The 27013-nt window shown below is 42.5% G+C and overlaps 1 protein-coding gene and 1 pseudogene across 1 annotated transcript; both read left to right on the top strand.

Annotated features, from left to right (window-relative positions):
• LOC111957839 (patatin-like phospholipase domain-containing protein 7) overlaps positions 1-11046 on the top strand; it is an 18840-nt pseudogene extending 7794 nt beyond the window's left edge.
• On the top strand, positions 8810-27013 carry LOC111957565 (coiled-coil domain-containing protein 183). The gene is made up of 15 exons (XM_023978424.1): positions 8810-8899; positions 9725-9802; positions 9877-10029; positions 10291-10354; positions 17426-17544; positions 19190-19357; positions 21450-21554; positions 22059-22181; positions 23463-23517; positions 23780-23880; positions 24630-24790; positions 24936-25095; positions 25650-25775; positions 26520-26607; positions 26802-27013. The coding sequence occupies exons 1-15, from the start codon at positions 8810-8812 to the stop codon at positions 26930-26932; spliced, it is 1722 nt and encodes a 573-aa protein (XP_023834192.1). The 3' UTR covers positions 26933-27013.

Below are 27013 nucleotides of genomic sequence, written 5' to 3'. Positions count from 1 at the left end.
TTTAGGTTATTGTCCTGCTGAAAGTTGAATTTGTCTCCCAGTGTCTGTTGGAAAGCAGACTGAACCAAGTTTTCCTCTAGGATTTTGCCTGTGCTTAGCTCTATTCCGTTTATTTTTATTTAAAAAAAAACTCCATAGTCCTTGTTGATGACAAGCATACCCATAACATGATGCAGCCACCACCATGCTTGAAAATATGAAGAGTGGTACTTAGTGATGTGCTGTGTTGGATTTGCCCCAAACATAACACTTTGTATTCAGGACATAAAGTTAAATTCTTTGCCATATTTTTTGCAATTTTACTTTAGTGTCTTATTGCCAACAGGATTCATGTTTTTGGAATATTTGTATTCTGTACAGGCTTCCTTCTTTTAGTTCCCCAGAGCTTAGACAGTTTGTTTATAAATAGTACAACGGGATAAAGTGGGAGCAGGTGAGTTCAGCTGTGTATTGACAGGGGTCGCATTTCATATTGAAAGTCAAGTGTTTTTTTGCTTGAATAGAGTGATCAGGGACATGCAACTATAGTTTTCCTTCAAAGAAAACTAATTAGTGCAACACATTTGGCCAAAAATAGCTTAATTTTCATCAGATGACAAGTAAAATGAGCTTACATTGAAAAAGCAAGGTATTTTTTGCGAAAACAATTAATGTCCATCATATTTCTAGAGCGTTGTCTGCTGATAGAATGCCATTTCATGAATTCTCATCCAAGTGGAAAAGTGCAGCTGAAGCACAAAATGAGTCTGATGCTGCCCCGAAATTCCAATAAGAAGCATTTTAGTTCTGTTTTTACAAAACACAGCAAGATATTCTATAATTCTGTGTTAACGCGACCTCTTGACTTGCTAGTTATCTAAGTAAGCAGCTGAATTAATAAGGTTACAGAGCATCATATTGTGTTAGCTTTCTGCCGTGTTTAAGAAGTCAAAGCCCTTGAAACCATCAAATCCTCCTCTCCACCCTCTCAGGGTTGGCCGTCTTAGGCTCTGCACACTCCTGGATTGCATCCTACCTGGCAGGTCGCTCCTACCAGGTGGTGTGGAGAGGATCTGTGTCTGCACCACGTACTCTCACTACTGGTGTCCCCCAGGGCTCGATTGTAGGCCCTCTACTCTTTTCTTTTTACACCAAGTCACTTGGCTCCGTCATATCCTCACATGGTTTCTCCTATCATTGCTATGCGGACAACACTCAACTTCTCCTTCCCCCCTTCTGACACCAAGGTGGTAGATATCTCAGCTTTAGGGCTGACCCTATTTAGTCGAGTGGTCGATTGTTTGGTCAATAGGCTGGTGGTCGACTGAGATTTCTTTAGTTGAGCAGTCGCAAATAAAAAAATGTAATCATGGCACACGAGACACCTGTCTGATTCGTGTCCATCTCAGTGGACTGACTAATCCATTGCGGAGGCCACGGGGATGGCAAAGTCCATCACTCTAAGACAGGCATTGGCAATGTAAGGCATGCGTGCTACGAGGGTATTTGCCTCTGCACACCAATAAATGTTATAAAATTGAGAAAATAAGTGAAATTGCATTTGTTTCAATTGCATTGGTTCTCCATAAATGGCTACTGATTTGGACATGATACCGTTTGTGAGAGAGTATTCCTTAAGCCTACGGTATGTGTGAAGATAATGTGTCTTGGGTGTAATTTTCAAATGTTGAGTCAAGGAGGGCTTTGATGCACAAGGCACATCTCTCTCCAGAATGCACTCTTTCCGCCAATTTGTGTGCATTCCTTGTTTCATAACTGCATTGTGTGAACTGTTTTCCCTTTGATTGTTAGTTTGATTGTCTATCAATTCACCATTACATGTGTCGTGACGTGACTATCATTAATGTGTTGATGGTTAAATTATCAATTCAATTAACTAGGTTTAACTATTAAGTGATTAAATTAATCATGTAACAATTAACTCATTAGCAATCTTGGGGCACCACAGAAGTTTGTTTAATGAGTTACCATTTCCCGAATTAACTCAAGAATATATCGGAATATCGTTATCATACCAGTCATTCATCAATCATTTATTACCTCATATCAGTCTCATTCTGAACGTCATTGATTTCAAATCTGCACGAACCCTAGTCTAAATGATGACTCAGCAATACACAAATTGGCGTAATTATTTATTTATTTACTAAGTAACTGATCCCACAGAATTACATAAGCACACACACAGGATAGATTATATGTTGAACTGATTACTAACATAATACAATGAAAAGTCCCTAGTGGACTAACCCGATATGACAGCTTCTTAAACAATAGAGAGGGGGTGGGGACAGATAAAGAGCAGGAAAGAAATCATACATACAGTTGGAAACCTATGCTCATGAGAATGTGAACACTTTGCACATGAACGACCGCTCATTCAAAAATAATTGTAATGTATATATATACACTTGTATGTCTTTGTTGTCTGTTGAAACCACTCGATCCGTCTACAGCGAGTAGTTCGATGCAAGTCTCTGGTTGTTCACCAGAGGTCACAATGTCCTTAGTAGTTGTAGAAGGCTTTCTTTGTCTCTGAGTGTTCGTTAGACTGGATACATCAAAGGTACATACACGGTGGTCCTCGGTCGAGTTTACTAGGCTACCGGTATTTAAACAGCTGCAGACTGAATGTTCCGGTATATTCCCTATCCTCTTCACTCGCAAGTTCCAGAGGGTCCCACCATTTTCTGGTCTTATAGTTTTAAACCATTTGTCACATATTCAGCTCATGCTGCACGTATGCTGGTCTGGTAGTTTTAAACCCTTTTACACGCCAGTAGCAACCCGGCAATGTACTGGTCTAGTGGTTGACTATTCAGGGTACAGATAGAACCACTTTACACACCGGCAGCAACCCGGCATGTTTTGGTCTGATATGTTAATTCTTTAGGAGTCCTTTATAAGCACTCTGGCAAAATGGACGTTCCATCCTTTTGGCATAATGTCTGTGCTCACGTGGGTGTCATTACTGACTGGGTAAAACTTCATTTGAAAAACAATTATCTAATTTAGAAGGCTAAAATCACATTTCATCTTCTCACAAATAGATTTATATTTAATCATATAAAGTTTTACAACATTTAGATGTAACTGACATATATATTGTGAAAACTCAAAGTTAATGTTTCTGTTATAATGTCTTTAATGATATCAAAAAACAATAAATTATCTGACATGATTGTTCTTTAAGTCCCTCCCGACCATTTCCCACATTCTTTGTGTTAGAAATATTGTTTATTATCCACTTTTGGATGTTGGGAGTTTTGGCGGGAAGAATCGATTTGTAACAAAATAGTTATTTCCCCTCAATTCTGCATGGCAAGGGAGAGAAAGTTCCTGCAAGGAGAGGGTGGGGGGGTTCTTGAAACCTTTGATCTCCACCCAGGAGGGCAAGTCATGACACATCACCAGTAGGCCTAGTACATTTACCGTTAACTTGTTTGGGCTGCAATCCCGACACAGGTACACTTATGACGTTCTGCATCGCAGTGCATCGCAGTGCACATCGCAGTGCACTGCATCGCAGTGCTAGCTGCGCCACCAGAGTCTCTGGGTTCGCGCCCAGGCTGGGCTGGGTTCGCGCCCAGGCTCTGTCGCAGCCGGCCGCAACCGGGAGATCCGTGGGGCGACGCACAATTGGCATAGCGTCGTCCGGGTTAGGGAGGGTTTGGCCGGTAGGGAGGGTTTGGCCGAGGGAGTTGGGAGGGATATCCTTGTCTCAGTATGTAAAAATTTAATAAAATGTATGCACTCTACTGTAAGTCGCTCTGGATAAGAGCGTGTGCTCGGCCGGTAGGGATATCCTTGTCTCGTATGTAAAAAATGTAATAAAAATATTGCACTCTACTGTAAGTCGCTCTGGATAAGAGCGTCTGCTAAATGACTAAAAAATGTAAAATGTTAAAAAAAAATGACAACATCCAGCTCAAGGGCAAGGCGCGGAAATTCAAAATCTAGTTTGTTAAAATATTTAACTTTCACACATTAACAAGTCAATACAGCATATGAAAGGTAGACATCTTGTGAATCAAGCCAACATGTCCGATTTTTAAAATGTTTTACAGGGAAGACAAAATATGTAAATCATTAGCTAACCACGTCAGCCAAAAGAGAGCACTTTTCTAACTCCATCAGTTTTTTACTCCGTCACTAGCTATCACTAATTCGACACAAATAAAGATATATATAGCCACTAACCAAGAAACAACTTCATAAGATGACAGTCTGATAACATATTTATTGTATAGCAGTATGTTTTTTTTTGAATGGTATAAATCATAAATTACATTTCAGCTACAATCAGAAATTGCACCGAAAAGCAGCCATAACATTTACAGACACCAACGTCAAATAACTAATTACTCTCATAAAACATATCTGAGAATAACATACTGTGCAGCAATTGAAAACAGGATTCTTGTGATTCCAGACAATATTTCCGATTTATTAAATGTTTTACAGCGAAAACAAATTGTAGCGCTATGTTAGCATAGCCACAATAGCCAGAACCACACTGGGCGCCCGCGACCAGTTGACATGCACGACAGATATATGAAATAACATTATAAATTGGGTTCTACTTTGGCTGATCTTCATCAGAATGTGGATCAGGGTGTCCTTTGGCCAGATGAGTCGTTGTTTGGAGTCAGGATGGCAACTTTCCCTTCTCACTTAGCATTGGCACTGGTCGACTGGCACGGATTTGGTCCAACGTTAAAAAGTCAGAGAACGGAACAGCGCAAAACTCCCGAAAAAAATTCAAATAATCTGATTAAACTATAATTGAAAAAACATACATTTACGATGATAGGTCTCATTTATCAAATAAAAACCCAGCCGGAGATTGTTCCGTCCCAAACACAGCAAAACAGACGCAATATCACTCCCAAGTCGCCGCGCTTCAGACTTCCGGAAGTGGTCGGTCACGTCAAAGAAATAGCTTCTTATTCAACCTCTGAACAAAGATATTCACTAAATTTCTTCTCTCATACCCTCTTGACACCCAGAGCAAGGCGTACGGAGTTGTTCGTAGGGTCTTACGTATAATGACCATGTATAGGCATAACGTTGAAGCGAGCATAGATTTCTGACATTCTACTTCTTGGTCAGGGAAAGTGCTGCCAAATGACTTCTGTACCACTCAGAGAAAAAATTAGAACGGTTTTAGAAACTAGAGATTGTTTTCTATCCAATATTAATATTAATATGCATATTGTAAGAGCAAAAATTGATTAAGAGGCCGTTTGAAAATTGGCACATATTTTCCAGTTTTTCCAATACGCCCCCTGCAGCCATAACAGGTTTTAATTCCCATCATTTCTCATCTACAATGTTTGTTTGGTTATGATAACTTCTGTTAATGCATTCAATATACAGTATTATTATTATTATTATTATTATTATAACAGTCATTTACCGTTCTCATTGTCGGAGTGGACACGTTTGTTGGTGGGGCTCACGACCTATGCTACACTTGTGAGAAACAAGTTTTGGTTTATTTCATTCTATTTACGAGTTTTGTAAATGTATTCCTTATATTCTGTTTGGAGCACTCCTGTCAATGTTGAGCCAGGGCGCACACCTGATTACGCAGAAGTAGGCCTATAGACTACCGGGCCTGTGCGCAAATGAATAAATCTGCCCATTTGGGGATTTCTGATTCTTAACTCACCACCACTAATGAGCTGTGGAGCTTGGTAAAGTATTCTTTCTCCTCCTCAAACAGCAAGTAAACAAAGTCTGTCTTTATATCCATTGAGAATGACAATACGTCCTCAATGTATTAGAAAAATATTTCCAGCTCGCTCCCTTTCGATAACCAACGAGCCTCAGTGTGAAAGGGAAAAATGTAATTCTCTGATCCAGTGTAAACTTAATCAAATACCTGGTTACTTCTTATCCCTTGCGCAAATACAGCCATGTCTGTCTAGAGCTCACCTGCTCAGGACACTCTGAGGGCCCARAATAGTTTATACAATGTTGCAAGTTTGCTAGTCATGCTGCTGGGCCTTATCCATGCTGCTGGGCCTTATCCAGTTGATACAATGTTGCATGTTCGTAGCAGACAGGCTAGAGAGAGTAGAGAGATGAATGCAGGGAAAATGTATGGAGTAAAAAGTACACACTTTTCTTTAAGAATGTAGTGAAGTAAAAGTTGTCAAAAATATAAATAGTAAAGTACAGATACCCCAAAAATTACTTAATTAGTACTTTATAGTATTTTTATTTAAGTACTTTACACCACTGATAGAATATTTATTTATATCAGGATATTCTACCTGAAATGTTTTTATTGGTTGGCTTTATGTAGGCAATTTTTATCTAGTTGGCAAGAGAACAAAAACATGTTATTATAATTGATATAATTGCATAATGGCAGAATCTGCAAAGGCCAACAGGAGCGGGAGGAAGGGGCGGGTCGGGAACATTTTTTTTCTTTCTGGTTAGGCTATCTTGATCTCTGGCTCCCTTTTGAGTAATATGTGTCTTAATTATTTATTCAAACAGTGCGCTTAAAGTATCAGACAAGCTCAGTGCATTGTTGGTATGTCTACAGTGCATTCAAAAAGTATTCAGACCCCTTGACTTTTTCCACATATTGTTACGTTACAGCCTTATTCTAAAATTGATTAAATGTTTTTCCCTCATCAATCAACACACAATAACCCATGCCCCCTTTAACAAACCATCTCCTTTTTTTCTGCCATTTTTAACCGACTCAAGCTTACCCTCTTCCTCTCTGTCTCTCTTCTTCCCTCCATTCCTCCTCTGTATTTATTCCAAGCATACATATACTTATGATAATACTGCACTTCTCCTGACATACATCTTGTTCTTGCCTTCTCAAGGGATGTCATTTAGCCGGCTGTCACAATCTCTGTACAATCTGCACGAACCCCTCGGGATGTAGCACTCAACAGTGCATCCCACTTGTAAAGCAGCTGTTTCGTCTTGATGTTCTTATTTATCAATAGCTACCGCGACACTTTTCCATTTCGACAGTTGCTATCCATTGGAGTGCTGCGATTAGATTATCAAAATTCTGGGGCGGGGCTTAGCGAAGGGTCAATTGGAGGCTGCATTTTATCCATTTCTATAATGATATTCAATAGGCTACATCTGTCGGTACAAACTTAGGATGTCAGTTACATTTTTATTGTGCTCTTACCTTATTCAAATTTACATAAGGTCAAACAAGATAAGGTGAAATCCTCTGTGTGGTGGTTTTAGATGATCCTCTCTTAATTTCCCTTTCCCCCTCTTGCTCCTCATACTGTCCTAGGACCTGTGGATCCCCTACTTCAACGGATATCACTGCTTCATCCATGAGGGTTCACACTGACGGTCTGTCTGGCTTTACTCTCTGTCTATGTCCCTATGTAGTATACTACTTTTGACCAGGTCCCTTAGGGTTCTGGTTAAAAGTAGTTCACTATCAAATCTTATTTTATTTGTCACATGCGCCGAATACAACAGGTGTAGGTAGACCTTACCGTAAAATGCTTACTTACAAGCCCTTAATCAACAATGCAGTTCTAAGAAAATAGAGTTAAGAAAATATTTACTAAATAAACTAAAGTATAGTGAATAAGATATAATTTGATGTGTGCCCTGGTCAAAAGTAGTGCACTATATAGGGAATAGGGTGCCATTTGGGACATATCATCTAGCTCTTTGACTCTCTAGAAGTATTAAACCTCAGCATTCCCTCCTCCTGTAGGTTCCCTGTGGAGGTATGTGCGTGGCAGCATGTCACTGTCTGGGTACATGCCTCCCCTCTGTGACCCCAAAGATGGACACTTACTCATGGACAGTGGCTACATCAATAACCTACCTGGTCAGTTTTCATATGACCATGTCTCAAATGACTATAAAACATGAAATTAAAAGTCAGCATACTTGTAATACTGTACAAGTTAGAGACATTAACTTGCATGTGATGTACAGTACACAGTAGATGCCATGGTTATTGGTCAGTCTTTACCTCTGTCTCGCTCTCTGTATATAGCTGACGTAGCTCGCTCCATGGGGGCCAAAGTAGTGATTGCCATCGACATGGGCAGCCAGGACGAGACTAACCTCACCAACTACGGCGACTTGCTGTCTGGCTGGTGGCTGCTATGGAAACGCTTCAATCCCCTGTCAGAGAAAGTCCAGGTGAGTAAGGGGGCTGCTAGATAGCCCAGTATACTTCAGGGTTATTTAGTTGACAATGAGTAATCTCTCGGTTGTTGATCACAACAGATCTATCTAGACTGTTTTGAGTGCTCCCTCCTGTTTACCAGGTATTAGTCCGTTTTTGGACATTTTTCTGGGTAAGCCCTGGAATTGGATTCCTGTCATTGTTGTTTGGAGACCCCTGCTACTTTCCTTTGCTTGCGTAAGCGTGGAGGCCTACCTGCACTCCCATGTATTTGTGTGCTCTAATTCACTATAAAGATCCTGAACATGGCTGAGATCCAGACCAGGTTGGCCTATGTCTGCTGCGTTCGTCAGCTGGAGTTGGTTAAAGACAGTGAGTACTGCGAGTGCATCCGGCCGCCCATCGATCACTATGGCACCTTGGAGATTTGCAAGTTCGACGAGATCGCTGTGATTAGCCCTGTTTCTCACTGGYGGCATCCCAAATGGCACCCTATTCCCTATATAGTGCACTGCTTTTGACCAGAGCCCATAAAGTAGTGCACTATGTAGAGAATAGGGTGCCATTTGGGACATAGACACCTTAGCTGTGTCATCATGATCTCACCTAATCCCCCTTTCTTTGTCTCTGTCTCAGGAGGTGGGCTACCAGCACGATAAGACAATGTTTGACATGTGGAGTCGTAGTGGAGTTGTGGATAAGATGATGAAAGACAGACATCAAGAGGAATTTCACAAGACCAAGAGCTGCAATGTGAGTTAGCAAGTTACACAGACAGCTTCCTAACTGCACCACATCTAGTTTCTATTTCAGATGTGTTGCACCAGCATTTCCAACCCTTACTCCGACCTTTGCGCACCTCTGGCTCTTGTTGTTTTGATATGGTTTTTACTGTCATTTCTGACTGATTGCTTCCAACACTCGCTGTTAGGAACCTGTTATGAACTGGAGTGTAGCAGTTTTCTCATTTACAGTAGCAACGGTCATCAAAATTGTTAAAAGATTTTGAAAACAATTCTAATAAATGCAACAGTTGGACAATGGATGTAGATTCTCCAAACTTTTTGAATTTTTATAATCCATCAGATATTGACAAAGATTGTGTTGGCACAGACAAATAATGAATGGAGTTCAGGGATTTTGGTGGGAATTCAGGTATTAGATTTGTCAAATTTCACTTTTTTTCTTAGAATGCACTCACATATAAATTGTCTTATTGTATCAGGTATTTTTTTTTTWATATTGTGGGTTAAAATAAAGAAAATGATATGTACCTAATTTGCATGAATAAACAGGCTGTATTTACACATATTAATACATTAACATAAAGAAGTGGAACAGGGCTGCAACCACCATATCACTATAATCGTTGCTAATTTACAGTCGCCAATAAATGTTCCTTTGGACTTCTTTGACTTAGCCTAGGTCCCAGCCTGTTTCTKCTCTCTTGCCAATTCCCTATTGAATTGTCATGCCAATTGTTTGCCGTGACAAGGAGTTGGCAAGATGGCAGAAAMAGATTTGAGACCAGGCTATTATTGACTGCCTTTTGTGATCCTCGGTCTGTGTGTCTCTCAGGTGGTCACATGTCCCAATGCCTCCTTCACTGACCTGGCAGAGATTGTCTCTCGAATTGAGCCTGTCAAACCAGTCCTGGTGAGAGGGACGGACACACACACACCTAATGTACCTTTCTGATTCCTGTGTTTTTCGCTCTCCGTCCCTCAGAGTTATCAGACGATTACCAGATGGACTATGATGATTACCAGACGGACTATGATGAGGAGGCCAGAGAAAGTGCTCTCTCTGACTTTGACATGTCTAATCCCAACAGTGGAGTGGAACACACAGAGGGGGAGGAGACTGCAGACACAGCTGACACAGTATGTACAAGTTTGAGTTCCAATTGGTCCCCAATTCCCATTCGGAATGCACACGTAGACCCACTGAAGCAGGATCCAGTATTACCTTTACTAAAGTTATGCTAACTACTAAATAAACAAAGAACCAAGGAATTCTCAAGAAGAAAAAAATAAAGTCAAGAGATCAGTTTTACAAAAACATTGTTTTCCTTGTTTAATCTCCTACAACTACTCACCTCTTTTCATTCTGTTTCATGTTATCTCTCCATCTTCCTATCGCAGGATGAAGAGATTCAGATCAGGGTCCGACATCACCAAACCAAACGACCACCAAACCGCTCAGACAGTGTTGATGATGCATAACATCCATCATATTCATGATGTACTGTTTCTCTGTCCGGTTGACAGTGGTCCTCAATGCCAGTCTAGACATTATTATTATTATGTTAGGATGTTTATCATTTTTCAGCTGTTATGTTAAGGTTAGGTTGTATTATGATCAAGGTCATAACATTTACATTTCATTCATAATACTTTTGGTTACATGAAACTATATGAAGAGAAGTTGTACAATGCAATGTTTTTTGCTGCCATGTGTGTCTTTCACATTCATGGTGGTAACAGAACAGCTCCTTTCTGATTCATCGATTGATAGTGATTGATTGTAGCCAGTACCAATAATTTATTAATGGAGCTGGAAGCCTGACCTGGGGGCAACTATGATAAAGGAAATATTAAATCTTATTAGATTGGGTTGCAAAACAATCTTATCATTCTGCTAGTATTAACATTATACATGGTATTGTTGTTTTACAGTGAATGTATTACTTTAATTATGTAGAATATGTATTGTTATTTACATTGTTAGAAAGGACACTGTTGAGTGCCATATTATCAGGGATTTGTGTGTGATACCTAACAGTAGTTGTATTTTTTTTTCTCCTTCCCTTTCTTTAGATTACTTTAGATTACTAGAACGTTTTAGTCAGGGTTATGTAACATCTGTAGTACACTACTAAGAATAAAAGGTGGAAAATAGTTCCTACTTTGATATGATTTTGCAAACACTATGGTTTTGTCCTTTATGATTTGAAAACGGATGATTTAACCCATAAGAGTCTAAGCCCAGTCTAAGGGAGGTTGTACTAAGCTATATGGAATTGTTTTAATGAGGTCATACCATCATTTAGCTATTTGATTTGGAATTATAAGACGCCTGGAAATATAAAAGAATATATATAAACAAATAATTGTGGGCCTTACTGCTATTAGCCCATATAAACACATTGAATAACAGATTCACTACATGGAACAGATAGTACCCCAAAAAATGAAAAGGAAGTTTGTTCTGAAGTGTGAGAGATATACAGTATTAGAAAGATGTCCCAAAAAAATGGGAAAAAAAGTTTTCTATGCCTGTAACCCCTTATTTTTTTGTCACTAAACAGTCTTCATACAGTGCCTTCGGAAAGTATTCAGACCCCTTGACTTTTCCCACATTTTGTTACGTTACAGGCTTATTATAAAATGGATGCAATTGTTTTTTCTTCCCTCATCAATCTACACACAATACCCCATAATGACAAAGCCAAAACAGGTTTAGACATTTTTGCTAATTTATAAAACACATAGGTATTCAGACCCTTTACTCAGTACTTTGTTGAAGCACCTTTGGCAGCGATTACAGTATTGAGTCTTCTTGGGTATTACGCTACAAGCTTGGCACACCTGTATTTGGGGAGTTTCTCCCATTGTCTGCAGAGCCTCTCAAGCTCTGTCAGGTTAGATGGGGAGTGCTCCTGCACATCTATTTTTATGTCTCCAGAGATGTTCGTTCGGGTTCAAGTCTGGGCTCTGGCAAGGCCACTCAAGGACATTCAGAGACTTGTCCCGAAGCCACTCCTGCGTTGTCCTGTTGGAAGGTGAACCTTCGCCCCAGCCAGAGGTCCTGAGCGCTCTGGAGCAGGTTTTCATCAAGGATCTCTCTACTTTGCTCCGTTCATCTTTGCCTCAATCCTGATTAGTCTCCCAGTCCCTGCAGCTGTAAAACATCTCCACAGCATGATGCTGCCACCACCATGCGTCACAGTAGAGATGGTGCCAGGTTTCCTCCAGATGTGACGCTTGGCATTCAAGCCAAAGAGTTCAATCTTGGTGTCATCAGAACCAGGGAACCAGTCAGGCATTAAGTGCTCAAACCACCTGTTTTATAATTAAGCAATAAGGCCCAAGGAGGTGTGGTTTGTGGCCAATATACCACGGCTAATGGCTGTTCTTACGTACGACGCAACACGGAGTGCCTGGATACAGCCATTAGCCGTGGTATATTGACCATATACCACTAACCCCTGAGGTGCCTTATTGTTATTAACTATTATTAACTGGTTACTAAGGAAATTAGGGCTCCCGAGTGGCGTAGATGTCTAAGGCACTGCATCTCACTGCTAGAGGCGTCACTACAGACCTTGGTTCGATTCCAGGCTGTATCACAACCGGCCGTGATTGGGAGTCACATAGGGTGGCCCACAATTGGCSCAGCGTCGTTGGGGTTAGGCCGTCATTGTAAATAAGAATTTGTTCTAAACTTACTTGCCGAGAAGGTTAATAAAAATATATATATAATAAATTGAACTGATTTATGTTGATCAATAATAGCATAGCATTTGATGATAGTTTACATAGCTTTGTAAACTCAACTCCGCCCAGAGATCTAAACCAGAGCTACTGTTTACATTACATTAGCCCAGGGGTTCTTAAACTTTTTTAGCTCGAGACCCATTGGGCTGCCCCAAATCGTCCTCCAATGACACAAATGAATAAGTGTACTTTCGTAAATTGCTTCCAGTGTGTCAGAGTGGGTTTTGGGTTGTTCGTAAATTCAAAGCGTTGTCAGATTGTCTGTTCGTAAATTCGAAGCGCTCGGCAGGTTGATCAGAGCGTTCTGACCTCACAATGGCAGTGTAGCACCCAAACTATCGAAAAGTTGGCTAGCTTGCTAGCTACTTCCAGACACAAATGCGAGAACACCTCACTGACCATTTTCCTCGCCCTAGCAGAGCTGGTTTGGATGTTTTCATCTTATATAGAGCGACTGTAAATGTGTTGCTGGCAACAATTGAATTACGTTTTTTTTGCCCACGTTTACTGCGCGTTTGTAAATGCATTAGTTATTCTGCGCCCTGGCACTCAGACGAGAGTGCTCTGAAATCGGAGTAGTTAGTGAATTTACGAACGCACCTAGTGTGGCTACCTCACGTGCCTGTTATCAAACACGTATTTATGTTTTATTATGACATCTCAATAGAATGATATAGATCACTACAGGATATTGTCATACGCGTGGCAGAAACCTATTGAAAAGCGACGATAAAACACAAATGTCGTACAGCAAAAGACAGGGCAGTATGCAGTCAGCGGATACAGAGCAGCCAACGATGCTGACTCTGCAAGAACAGCGACTCCGCATACAACAATTAGGTAAAAGTTATTTGTCCACGGGTAGGCCTATTTCTGAGGGATAATACATGCACGTTTAGTGTAAACATTCAAAAGATAACTAAGTGAAGTTCTAAACCACTGTAGCCTAGATAGATATCGAATGCCTGGCTATCAGTCACACCTTGACACAATTATTGATTCCGTGTTTGCCATGAGGTCGCATCGGCAAAGAGCTCCTGTACATTTTGTAAATATTTCCATAACTAATAAATTTTGGGCATTTTTCCTCTGCAAACATTGTTTTAAAAATCTACATATATAGCGAATTAATATCAGAATCCACCACGGAGTTTCAAAACTGAAGTTGGCAAGCTAGCTAATGTGTTAGCTGGCAATTGTTTTAATTTGAATGCCAGCCATCTGTCCGGAGGTTTAGGATGGAGAAAAGCCCGAAAGCAAGACGGCTGATGTATTCACTGTAGTAAGGACTAAGTAACAAGGCTACTATTGAATTGTTAATGAAATGTGGCGTGCTTTCTGGCGTAGCCCCACCCAAGTGTGTGCTTAATTTTGGTAGTAGTGAAGCCTAGCTAGTTTTCTACACCTACAACGGAGTCCATGAACTGCAGTTGCTGAGCTCAAASTTCATCAGTCCTACTATATGGAGACGCCAAACAGACGACGAGGCACCGTAATGGCTGCCTGCCACTTGACTTGCTCCAGAGACCATTGCGCTCCCCCTCCACCTTCCGATGTTGCATGATCACTCAAGTCATGAACTTTCCGACGGTCTCATTAGCCTAAACAATGCAGCCGGCAATACAATCGTATCCCCGTGGACCGGTTCATACCAAAAACACCCATTCAGGCTGCAAATGCATCGTTTTTCATCCTTAACTAGATTTAATGGCGGGAAAATAGCAATACTTTCTTTAGAAAAACACAATTTTCCACAACAATGCTAATGCTACTTCCTGATGACTTGCACCCTTGCATTCAGCCAGGAGTAAACAACAGACTGCTGCAACTGTATTGGCTGAACGCAACATGGGACAAGCGTTCCTAGGCATGAGCTACTTTAGCATGGTGGGGGGAAAAATGGTTTCATAAAGAAAGTACACATATTTCCGTTTTTCCCCCCGCCATCTCGCCATTAAATTGACTTAAAGAGGAAGTCAACGCCTTTACTGACTGTATAGAGAATGTTTTATGTACGAACCGGTCCACGGATGATATAGTGTATGTGTTTTTTTCATGCTRCATACGATGCGATGCGTTTGGACGCAGATGAAAACGACTCAATATCACCATCTGCTGGTCTTTGAGCTGTTCTGTTATGACCATCCATCTCATGGATTATGTTTTCTAAATTGCGTGTCTTTTTAGTGTTGCTTTAAAGTGCTTTGATATTCTTTATGTAATGAATAGCGCTATAAAAGTTGAATAAATTATTTTTAAAATACTTTTATTGCTAAATATATGATAGGCTACATAAAATTTACTAAATTTGTTATTTAACCTTTATTTAACCAGGTAGGCTAGTTGAGAACAAGTTCCCATTTGCAACTTTGACCAGGCCAAGATAAAGCAAAGCAGTTGGACACATACAACAACACAGAGTTACACAAGGAATAAACAAACATACAGTCAATAATACAGTAGAAAAAGTCTATATACAGCATGTGCAAATGAGGTAAGATAAGGGAGGTAAGGCAATAAATAGGCCATGGTGGAGAAGTATTAACAATATAGCAATTAAACACTGGAATGGTAGATGTGTAGAAGATGAATGTGTAAGTAGAGATACTGGGGTGCAAAGGAGCAAGATAAATAAATACAGAATGGGGATGAGGTAGTTGGATGGGCTATTTACAGATGGGCTATGTAYAGGTGCAGTGATCTTTGAGCTGCTCTGACAGCTGGTGCTTAAAGCTAGTGAGGGAGATATGAGTCTCCAGCTTCAGTGATTTTTGCAGTTCGTTCCAGTCATTGGCAGCAGAGACCTGGAAGGAAAGGCACCCAAAGGAAGAATTGGCTTTGGGGGTGACCAGTGAGATATACCTGCTGGTGCATGTGCTACGGGTCGGTGCTGCTATGGTGACCAGTGAGCTGAGATAAGGCGGGGCTTTACCTAGCAGAGACTTGTAGATGACCTGGAGCCAGTGGGTTTGGCGACGAGTATGAAGCAAGAGCCAGCCAACGAGAGTGTACTGGTCGCAGTGGTGGGTAGTATATGGGGCTTTGGTGACAAAATGGATGGCACTGTGATAGACTGCATCCAATTTGTTGAGTAGAGTGTTGGAGGCTATTTTGTAAATGACATTGCTGAAGTCGAGGATCGGTAGGATGGTCAGTTTTACGAGGGTATGTTTGGCAGCATGAGTGAAGGATGCTTTGTTGCGAAATAGGTAGCCGATTCTAGATGTAATTTTGGATTGGAGATGCTTAATATGAGTCGAAGGAGATTCAGGCTAACCAGACACCTAGGTATTTGTAGTTGTCTACATAATCTAAGTCAGATCCGTCCAGAGTAGTGATGCTGGATGGGCGGGCAGCTGCGGGCAGCGATCGGTTGAAGAGCATGCATTTAGTTTTACTTGCATTTTTGATCAGTTGGAGGTCACAGAAGGAGAGTTGTATGGCATTGAAGCTCATCTGGAGGTTAGTTAACACAGTGTCCAAAGAAGGGCCAGAGGTATACAGAATGGTGTCGTCTGCGTAGAGGTGGATCAGAGAATCACCAGCAGCAAGAGTGTCATCATTGATGTATACAGAGAAGAGAGTCGGCCCGAGAATTGAACCCTGTGGCAAGTGGTCCGGACAACAGGCCCTCCGATTTGACTCACTGAACTCTATCAGAGAAGTAGTTGGTGAACCAGGCGAGGCAATCATTTGAGAAACCAAGGCTGTTGAGTCTGCCGATAAGAATGTGGTGATTGACAGTCGAAAGCCTTGGCCAGGTCTATGAATACGGCTGCACAGTAATGTCTCTTATCAATGGCGGTTATGATATCGTTTAGGACCTTGAGCGTGGCTGAGGTGCACCCATGACCAGTGGGATTCGAAATGGCCGGTAATCTGTTTGTTAACTTGGCTTTCGAAGACCTTAGAAAGGCAGGGTAGGATAGATATAGTTCTGTAGCAGTTTGGGTCTAGAGTGTCTCCCCCTTTGAAGAGGGGGATGACCGCGGCAGCTTTCCAATCAATGGGAATCTCAGATGATACGAAAGAGGTTGAACAGGCTGGTAATAGGAGTTGCAACAATTTCGGCAGATCATTTTAGAAAGATAGGGTCCAGATTGTCTAGCCCGGCTGATTTGTAGGGGTCCAGATTTTGCAGCTCTTTCAGAACATCAGCTATCTGGATTTGGGTGAATGAGAAATGAGGGAGGCTTGGGCGAGTTGTGGTGGAGGGTGGAGGGTGGAGGGCTGTTGATCAGGGTAGGGGTAGCCAGGTGGAAAGCATGGCCAGCCGTAGAAAAATGCTTCTTGAAATTCTCAATTATAGTGGATTTATCGGTGGAGACAGTGTTTCCTAGCCTCAGTGCAGTGGGCAGCTGGGAGGAGGTGCTCTTATTCTCCATGGACTTCAGTGTCCCAGAACTTTTTTGGAGTTTGTGCTACAGGATGCAAATTTCTGCTTGAAAAAGCTAGCCYTAGCTTTCCTAACTGCCTGTGTATATTTGTTCCTAATTTCSCCGAAAAGTTGCATATCACGGGGGCTATTCGATGCTAATGCAGAATGCCACAGGATGTTTTTGTGCTGGTCAAGAGCAGTCAGGTCTGGAGAGAACCAAGGTCTATATCTGTTCCTGGTTCTACATTTTTGAATGGTGCATGCTTATTTAAGATGGTGAGGAAGGCACTTTTAAAGAATAACCAGGTATCCTCTACTGCCAATCAAATGCTCTATAGATTGCAATTATTTTATTCATCACCCCTCTCTCATTGACTTCTGTTCCCTGTATATGATGTTCAGAGCGGCAGGCCCAGGCAGAGTACAGTGCTGCCAATGAGATTTTAGAGAATGATCAGAAAGCCCCACGAGGTGGAAGGACCCTGAGCAGGTCACTGCCCAAGCCAGGACTGTCAATGGAGGTACATATACACTGAACAAAAATATAAACGCAACATGTAAAGTTTTGGACCCATGAGCTGAAATAAAAGATCCCAGAAATGTTCCATAAGCACAAAAAGCTTATTTCTCTMAAAWAAAWWWTTTTTGGCACACATTTGTTTACATCCCTATTAGTAAGCATTTCTCCTTTGCAAATATAATCCACCCACCTGACAGGTGTGGCATATCAAGAAGCTGATTAAACAGCATGATCATTACACTGGTACACCTTGTGCTGGGTACAATAAAACGGCCACTCTAAAATGTGCAGTTTTGTCACAACACAAAGCCACAGATGTCTCAAGTTTTTATGGAGTGTGCAATTGGCATGCTGACTGCAGGAATGTCCACCAGAGCTGTTGCCAGAGAATGTAATGTTCATTTCCCTACTATAAGCCATCTCCAATGTCATTTTAGAGAATTTGGCAGTAAGCCCAATAGCCTCACAACCACAGACCACATGTAACAATGCCAGCTCAGGACCTCCACATCTGGCGTCTTCACCTGCGGTATCATCTGAGACCAACTACCCAGACTGCTGATGAAACGGTGGTTTTGCACAACTGATTATTTTCTGCACAAAACTGTCAGAAACGTCTCAGGGAAGCTCTTCTGCGTGCTCGTCATCACCAGGTTCTTGACCTGACTGCAGTTTTGTGTCGTAACCGACTTCATTGGGCAAATGCTGACCTTCGATGGCCACTGGCACGCTGGAGAAGTGTGATCTTCATGGAGGAATTCCTGTTTCAACTGTACCGGGCAGAGAGCRTGTATGGCATCGTGTGGGCGAGCGGTTTGCTGATGTCAACGTTGTGAACAGAGTGCCACATGGTGGCGATGGGATTATGGTATGGGCAGACATAAACTAAGGACAACGAACACAGTTGCATTTTAACGATGGCAATTTTAATGCACAGATACCGTGATGAGATCCTAAGGCCCATTGTCGTGCCATTCATCCGCCGCCATCACTTCATGTTTCAGCATGATAATGCACAGCCTTATGTCGCAAGGATCTTTACACAATTCCAGGAACTGAAAATATCCCAGTTATTCCATGACCTGCATACTCACCAGACATGTTACCCATTGAGCAAGTTTGGGATGCTCTGGGTCGATGTGTACGACAGCATGTTCCAGTTCCCGCCAATATCCAGCAACTTCGCACAGCCATTAAAGAGGAGTGGGACAGCATTCTACAGGCCACAATCAACAGCCTGATCAACTCTATGCAAAGAAGATGTATCGCGTTGCATGAGGCAAATGGTGGTCACACCAGATACTGACTGGTTTTCTGATCCACGCCCCTACTTAAAAAAAGATATCTGTGACCAACAGATGCGTATTTGTATTCCCAGTCATGTGAAATCCATAGATTAGGGCCTAATGAATGTGTTTATATTGACTGAATTCCTGATATGAACTGTAACTGTAATATCTTTGCATGTTGTGTTTATATTTTTGTTCAGTTTAACTTCAAATCAGGCAGAGAGAGAGGTGGCAAGCTTGTAATGACCCGTGCGTGCGTAGACAATATTAGCTTTGTATGAAGGCATTACATTTTTGGAAGAGCCCAGTTGTATATGCCGGCTTGTCCATAATATGCTTGTATATCTCTGTGCGTAGAGCATTGTGGAGCGGGAGAAGCGTAGGCGGTGTACTCTGATAGAGCAGCACAACGGGTTGCAGTGTTCCGTGAGGGCCAAGGGGTCTCACCTGCTGGAGATGGAGCAGGCCATGAAAGCCCTGGAACTGGACTCCAATGCGGATGGAGACGAGCAGCACTACGACCAGGTGACACTATATAGTGGAAAGGGTATCATTTGACAGACTCAATTGTCCCCAAAAACGTAGAAGAAACCAAATGTCAAGGTTTAGCACCATGGACAGCACCACTCACACAGTTCTTACTGTTCAGTTTAGTTTATTAGGATCCCCATTAGCTGCTGCGCATGCGGTAGCTACTCTTCCTGGGGTCCACATAAAACGTACAAATACAGTTGAAGTCGGAAGTTTGCATACACTTAGGTTGGAATCATTAAAACTCATTTTTTCAACCACTCCACAAATTTCTTGTTAACAAACTATAGTTTTGGAAAGTCGTTTAGGACATCTACTTTGTGCATGACGCAAGCAATTTTTCCAACAATTGTTTATAGACAGATTATTTCACTTATAATTCACTGTATCACAATTCCAGTGGGTCAGAAGTTTACATACACTAAGTTGACTGTGCCTTTAAACAGCTTGGAGAATTCCAGAAAATTATGTCATGGCTTTAGAAGCTTCTGATAGGCTAATTGACATCATTTGAGTCAATTGGCAGTGTACCTGTGGATGTTTTTCAAGGCATACCTTCAAACTCAGTTGCCTCTTTGCTTGACATCTTGGGAAACAAAAGAAATCAGCCAAACCTCAGAAAAAATTGACCTCCACAAGTCTGGTTCATCCTTGGGAGCAATTTCCAAATGCCTGAAGGTACCACGCCTGTACAAAACACCATGGGACCACGCAGCCGTCATACCGCTCAGGAAGGAGACGTGTTCTGTCTCCTAGAGATGAACGTACTTTGGTGCGAAAAGTGCAAATCAATCCAGAACAACAGCAAAGGACCTTGTGAAGATGCTGGAGGAAACAGGTACAAAAGTATCTATATCCACAGTAAAACGAGTCCTATATCGACATAACTTGAAAGGCCGCTCAGCAAGGAAGAAGCCACTGCTCCAAAACTGCCATAAAAAGGCCAGACTACGGTTTGCAACTACACATGGGAACAAAGATTGTACTTTTTGGAGAAATGTCCTCTGGTCTGATGAAACAAAAATAAAACTGTTTGGCCATAATGACAATCGTTATGTTTGGAGGAGAAAGGGGACTTTCAAGCCGAAGAACATCGTTCCAACCGTGAAGCACGGGGGTGGCAGCATCATGTTGGGAGTGCTTTGCTACAGGAGGGACTGTGCACTTCACAAAATAGACCGCATCATGAGGAAGAAAAAATGATGTGGATATATTGAAGCAACATCTCAAGACATCAGTCAGGAAGTTAAAGCTTGGTCGCAAATGGGTCTTCCAAATGGCGATCACCCCAAGCATACTTCCAATGTGTGGCAAAATGGCTTAAGAACAACAATCAAGATTGGTGGCCATCACTAAGCCCTGACCTCAGTCCCATAGAAAATGTGTGGGCAGAACTGAAAAAGCATGTGCAAGCAAGGAGGCCTACAAACCTGACTCAGTTACATCAGCTCTGTCAAGAGGAATGGGCCAAAACTCACCCAACTTATTGTGGGAAGCGTGTGGAAGGCTACCCGAAACGTTTGACCCAAGTTAAACAATTTAAAGGCAATGCTACCAAATACTAATTGAGTGTATGTAAACTTCTGACCCATTGGGAATGTGATGAAAGAAATAAAAGCTGAAGTAAATAATTCTCTACTATTATTCTGACCTTTCACATTCTTAAAATAAAGTGGTGATCCTAGCTGACCTAAGACAGGGAATTTTTACCAGGATCAAATGTCAGGAATTGTGAAATAATGAGTTTAAATGTATTTGGTTAAGGTGTATGTAAACTTACAACTTCAACTGTACATGACAAAGTACAGAACAGTAATAGACAACAAAAAATAAAATAAGTTATATGTACCAAGAGACAACAAAAATAGTATTTCCACACTCCATATATACAGGACAATTTCATTAAATCTTTAGAAAGAGGAGAGGCAAAGGAGTTGGTGTGTGAATGACCTTGTGCAAGTTGACATTGAGTGACCATGACTTGTTATGATACCCACGTGAATGATGTCTAGGATCCAAGCATTTACGCTGCACAGTAATTGGCTTGATGTTTTTTTATTGTTGACATTTCCATCTTCCATGGCAGCGTGTGAGAGAGCTGGAGAACAGTCTAGAAAAGATGACCATCAAAATCACAGAGGCTGAGAGGATCCAAAAAACCTACCTGCGAGTCTGTGACCACCTACATCAGGTCTGTAACACTATCACATTCACAAATATCAGCCTTTCTTTGTGGACATTGAATTAAATAAAATTGTTAACATTGAATTCAAGTCTCCCTTGGGAGATATTCTCCAGTCAGTGTAATCCCGATCAACAGACCAGTGTGACTAGGTAGGACTGGCAAAGTGGCTCAAATGGCATCCTATTTCCTATACAGTGCACTGCTCTTGACAAAAGCCTTATGGGCCATGGCCAAAAGTAGTGCACTACAGAGCATTGGGCCAATGCGTTTTTTGGATTATGACGCATTTACATGACACTTCAACGTTCTATGGCAGCCATGTTAGCGCCCCATTAACATTACATATGGAATATTTAAACAATGCTACAACTGAATGTCTAGAATTAKAACAATATTCAACATTCTAAATATATGGCTATGGTGCACAATGTAGGGAATAGGTGCCATTTGGGACGCTGACAAATCTAGCTCCAATGTAACCTGGGGTTGGGTTGTTTGTTCCTGGTTCAGGAGGTGCGTGAGATGCCCATGGCTCTGGATCAGCTGCAGAACTCAGTGGTCAGCGGGCAGACAGAGCTGGGAAAGGTGGCCCACATGTCTCACACCGCAGTGGCTGCTGTGGACTGCACTAAGGTAAGGCAAATCGGGGATCCAGTAACTTTTAGCCCCCACTTGTCTATTTTGGGATGTTTACATTTGAATAACATAACATTACCTTCGGTTACATGTCTTTGTATGATTGGGAAAAAATAAGAGAAAAAAGGTAAGGCTCGTTTGAATACCGGCCAGGATGTGTGCATGTCTTTTCACACTACATTAGTAGGATGTGTGTATGTCTGTCTGTCTTTCGCCTCGAGTCAGCTGGTTCAGATGGAGAGGCAGCTAATGGTGGAACGCAGGATGATGGAGAAGGAGTTGAGTGAAAGGAGGGGAGTGAAAGAGAAGGAGGTGGAGGGTCGGCTGGAGAGAGAGAGGGAGGGAGAGCGACGAAGCAGCAAAGGAGCTCAGAAGTTGAAAGAGCAGGTGAGAGAGAAAGAGATGGAGGGAGAGAGAGCGGGCTGAACCTGTGGGGAACAGAGGGAGAGAGAGGGATGGAGCTGTGGGGAACAGAGAGCGAGAAAGAGAGGGAGGGAGGGAGAGCAAGAGGGAGGGAGGTAGGGAGAGGGATGGGCCTGTGGGGAACAGAGAGGGTGAGAGAGAGGGAGAAAGAGAGAGCGAGAGGGATGGGGAACAGAGAGTGAGAAAGAGACAGAGGGAAAGAAAAAGGGAGAGGGAGACAGAGGGATGGACCTGTGGGGGAGAGAGAGAACAAGAGGGAGGGAGGGACCTGTGGGGAACAGAGAGCTAGAAAAAGAAAGAGCGATTGAAAGGGAATATTTAAAGTGAAAGAACACACTAGTCAAGAGCTGGAATGGGCAACTATGATGGTGCCACAAAAAATCTGAASTCATCATGAGGGGCCACAGTGACTCACCGGTCTGCATACCCACACATGCAGTCTGAGCCGGCCCTAAGCAACATTTTGTTGGGGATACCTTGCAAGAATTTATTGTTTGCTTGACAGCGGAGAGAAAAAAAAATGTTTTAGAGCTAATTTACTACTGGCAGCTAGACTAACTTACCAAACTAAAAAATGTTAGCTGACATGGGCTACTTGAGTGACTGTCAGTGACTGACATGATGAGAAAAACTGCTGATGCACAACCAATTTTCGAAATTGTAACTTGTGTATTATACTATTCTAACTCTCAACAGTAAGTTGAGACCCCGACAGAGTAAAACAATTAAATAAATAAATAAAAATCGGAATTGATCCACAGGCTTACAAAAGAGGGGTGCCCCACAGGCCGCCAGTTGCCCATCTCTGGTCAAGAAGGATGTCTATTGCAGTCAATGAGCGTTGTTGTTTTGCAGGTTCGAAGAGGGACTATCAGAGAGGGACTGGCTGAAGAGACAGCTCATATCAGAGGTACTATGACAGGGGATCTTTCACCACAGACACTTATGTATTCAAATAAATACAGTGAATACTACGCATCAGATCACCCATGTCCAGATAGTACTCTAGCTTGAAGGCAATAATATTCTGAATCATACATCATTTGCATGAGAAAAGGCAATATGCGTACATACAACGATATCCATTTTTCATGTGCTCACATTTTATTTCCCCATGTAGAGCAGGGAGATGATGAAATGATGCGTGTCTGTGTTGTGTTCTCCTCCTGCAGCCCAGCAGACCACCCCTGTCTCCACTACTCCCCAGTCCATATTCAAACTGGTGGAGGATATTGATGCTCTGAGAGAAGCTCTCAGCTGCACTGATCTGCAGGTATGGTGGCCCACTTGGATCATTTAGCACTATTATATGCAGTATCTAATAAGCACTAATAAGCAATGCATTACCTATTATTCATCTTACCTTTTTATGTAAGCCACTGTTGCAAACAGCACTATGTCCCGTGACACATTGATGTAGGTGTTTCATTTTGTTGAGTTATATTGCAGTCAGAGGAGCCTAGTGAGGGGGAACGGCTCATAATAATGAATGGAATAGAGTAATTGGAATGGTATTAAACACATGGAAACTTTGATGTGATGTTTGATGTGTTTGAGACCTTACGTGAAAACCACATGAATTTCACGTGAACATGTGAAGTGTTCCAAAAACACGTTCTCATGTGATCACGTGATCTTATGTGAAGTTAATGAGATAACGTGACAACATGTGATAGCATGAAACTACACATATGAAAACGTGATCACTTGTTACAGAAAAAACAAAGGTAGTGAAACAAACCCCAAGACTGGTAACTTTGTTCAGAGACTGACAGTCTCTGAACAAAAATGTAATCCACACTGGTATAAGGCTTCAAAAGTGTTTAACAGGACAATGTTTCTCCCCCAAACTGGGTCTTTGTCAGGGCTAATTGCTCACCAAGTACCACTGTATATACGTGGACTTCCTGGGCTGCCGAACTTGAGTTGGTCATCCTGTCAACATGGCAGTCAGGTGCTTGGAAGTCTCTTTGAGCTGACTATGTGTCCACCTCTTCACCTGTTTCTCTGTCCACTGTGTAGGAGCTGGAAACACGGCTGGTCTCTCAGAAGGCCATCAGGGAGCAGCTGCACAACCAAATRACCCAGTGTGAGGAGCTGGTCAGGCAGAGCATGGATACCTTGGCTGCCTTGGAGCTCCAGTACGCCCAGCTCAAGTTCAGCGCTGGGCCCAGCTCTGACAGGTACAGTAGAGCTACACAGAAGAGTGGTACTCCTGTGTCATCCATGGAAAAAGAGGAAAAGATCTGAAGAGACTTCAGATCTCGAGCCTCAGAACTTGTGGAGGAGAGAGGAAATACAATTGAGACTCACCCTGTTTATCTAAAGGTTTGAGCAGCTGAAGGAGGAAATGCAGGCGGAGCTTGAGCAGGAAGAGGAGCGTTGCAGCCATTGGAAGGACAAGCTTGGAAAGGCCCAATCAGTGCTGCATGGGGTGGAGAAGGGTGTCAACAACCTGTTCTTCAGGATGAGCTGCGTGCAAGTGAAGGTAGCCATTTTATCCCTTTCTTTATATACAGTGCATTCGGRAAGTATTCAGACCCCTTGACTTGTTCCACATTTTGTTACGTTACAGCTTTATTCTAAAATGGATTAAATCCTTTTTTCCCGCTCATCCTGAGTGCTCTGGAGCAGGTTTTCATTAAAAATCTCTCTGTACTTTGCTCCGTTCATCTTTCCCTTGATCCTGACTAGTCTGTGCCTCGACACAATCCTGTCTCGGAGCTCTACAGACAATTCCTTCGACCTCATGGCTTGGTTTTTGCTCTGACATGCACTGTCACCTGTGGGACCTTATGTGTGCCTTTCCAAATCATGTCCAATCAATTGAATTAACCACAGTTGGACTCCAATCAAGTTGTAGATGGACAGTTCAGTCTCATCTGGCCCTTTCTTGGTCACCATGAAAAACAAACCCCTGGTCACCTATCAGCCAGAGGCTCTGTTCTTTACCACTACAGTTCTCATTATACATGCCAGCCCTTGGTGATCTCAATCAGGAATAGAGAGGATTCTAAACCAAATTTCTCTGTCTTGTTGTAGGACTCTCCCAGGGAGTTGGGGGGTCTGGATGCAATAGAGAAGCTGAGGGAAATCGGCGCCCGTCTGCCCACACTGCAGACCACAGCTTCAGAGAAGACTGAGGAAAACACAGCTGACCATGAGAAGGTGAAACACTGGTTTACTTTCTTTCCTCAGCCCTCATCTCTCTCTACCTCTTTTCTCTGAGCCTGAATCTCTCCCCTCTGATCTCACCCCTCTCCCCTCTGATCTCACTCCTCTCCCCTCACCCCTTTCATCTCACATCTCACCCCTCTCATCAGTCATCTCACCCCTCTCATCAGTCATCTCACCCCTCTCATCAGTTCATCTCACCCCTCTCATCAGTCATCTCACCCCCTTCATCATCTCAGCACTCATCTCACCCCTCTCATCAGTCAATCTCAATCCCCTCTCTTAGTCACTCTCACACCCTCTCATCAGTTCATCTCACCCTCTCATTCAGTCATCTCACACCTCTCATCAGTCATCTCACCCCTCTCACTCAGCTCATCTCACCCCCTCTCATCCTCAGTCATCTCAACACCTCTATCAGTCATCTCACCCCTCTCATCAGTCATCTCACCCTTTCATCCTCATCTCACCCCTCTCATCAGTCATCTCACCCCTCTCATCAGTCATTCTCACCTCCTCTCATTCAATCATCTCACTCCCTCTCACAGTCATCTCACCCCTCTCATTCAGTCATCTCACCCCTCTCATCATCACTCCATCATCTCACCCTCTCATCAATCATCTTCACCCCTCTCATCAGTCATCTCACCCCTCTCATCAGTCATCTCACCCCTCTCATCAGTCATCTCACCCCTCTCATCAGTCATCTCACCCCTCTCCCTTCCCCTCTCCCCTCAGGTGTGGAGCTTCCTGGAGCAGAGCACCATGATGGAGCCCAGGAACTACAAGAGGGCCAGCAGCCCTGTGTATGACAGTACCTCAGAAGGTATGCTTTTTTGGGGGTGTATGGTTATGCATGGTTTTTCAGTATATTGTAAACAAAATCTTATTATTAACAGCAGGAAGTCATTGCTGTACATTTCCATAATGGCTGTTGAGTGCTTGGCTAATGGTGTTTGCTTATTGTRTGTATTACCTCCGGTTCCACCTGCTCCTCACTGCTCCTCTCCTCCCTCTCAGATACATTCCAGTTCCGCAGTCAGGAGGAGGACTGCTCCATGTCCCGCGAGGAGATCAAGCGTCGCAGCATCCAGCTGATCGAGGTGCACCAGCCAAAGAAGAAAGCTCAGAGGAGCAACACAAAGAGCTAGAGACAAGCTCCAGCTGTGGCCCTCTATATCCTACAGGGAGTAAAGCTGAGGAAATAATAAACAGGCTCCTAGTATGATTTT

The sequence above is a fragment of the Salvelinus sp. IW2-2015 genome, linkage group LG33 (assembly GCF_002910315.2).
Source record: "Salvelinus sp. IW2-2015 linkage group LG33, ASM291031v2, whole genome shotgun sequence".
Lineage (NCBI taxonomy): Eukaryota > Metazoa > Chordata > Actinopteri > Salmoniformes > Salmonidae > Salvelinus > Salvelinus sp. IW2-2015.
This window is presented reverse-complemented; position numbering and strand designations above follow the sequence as displayed.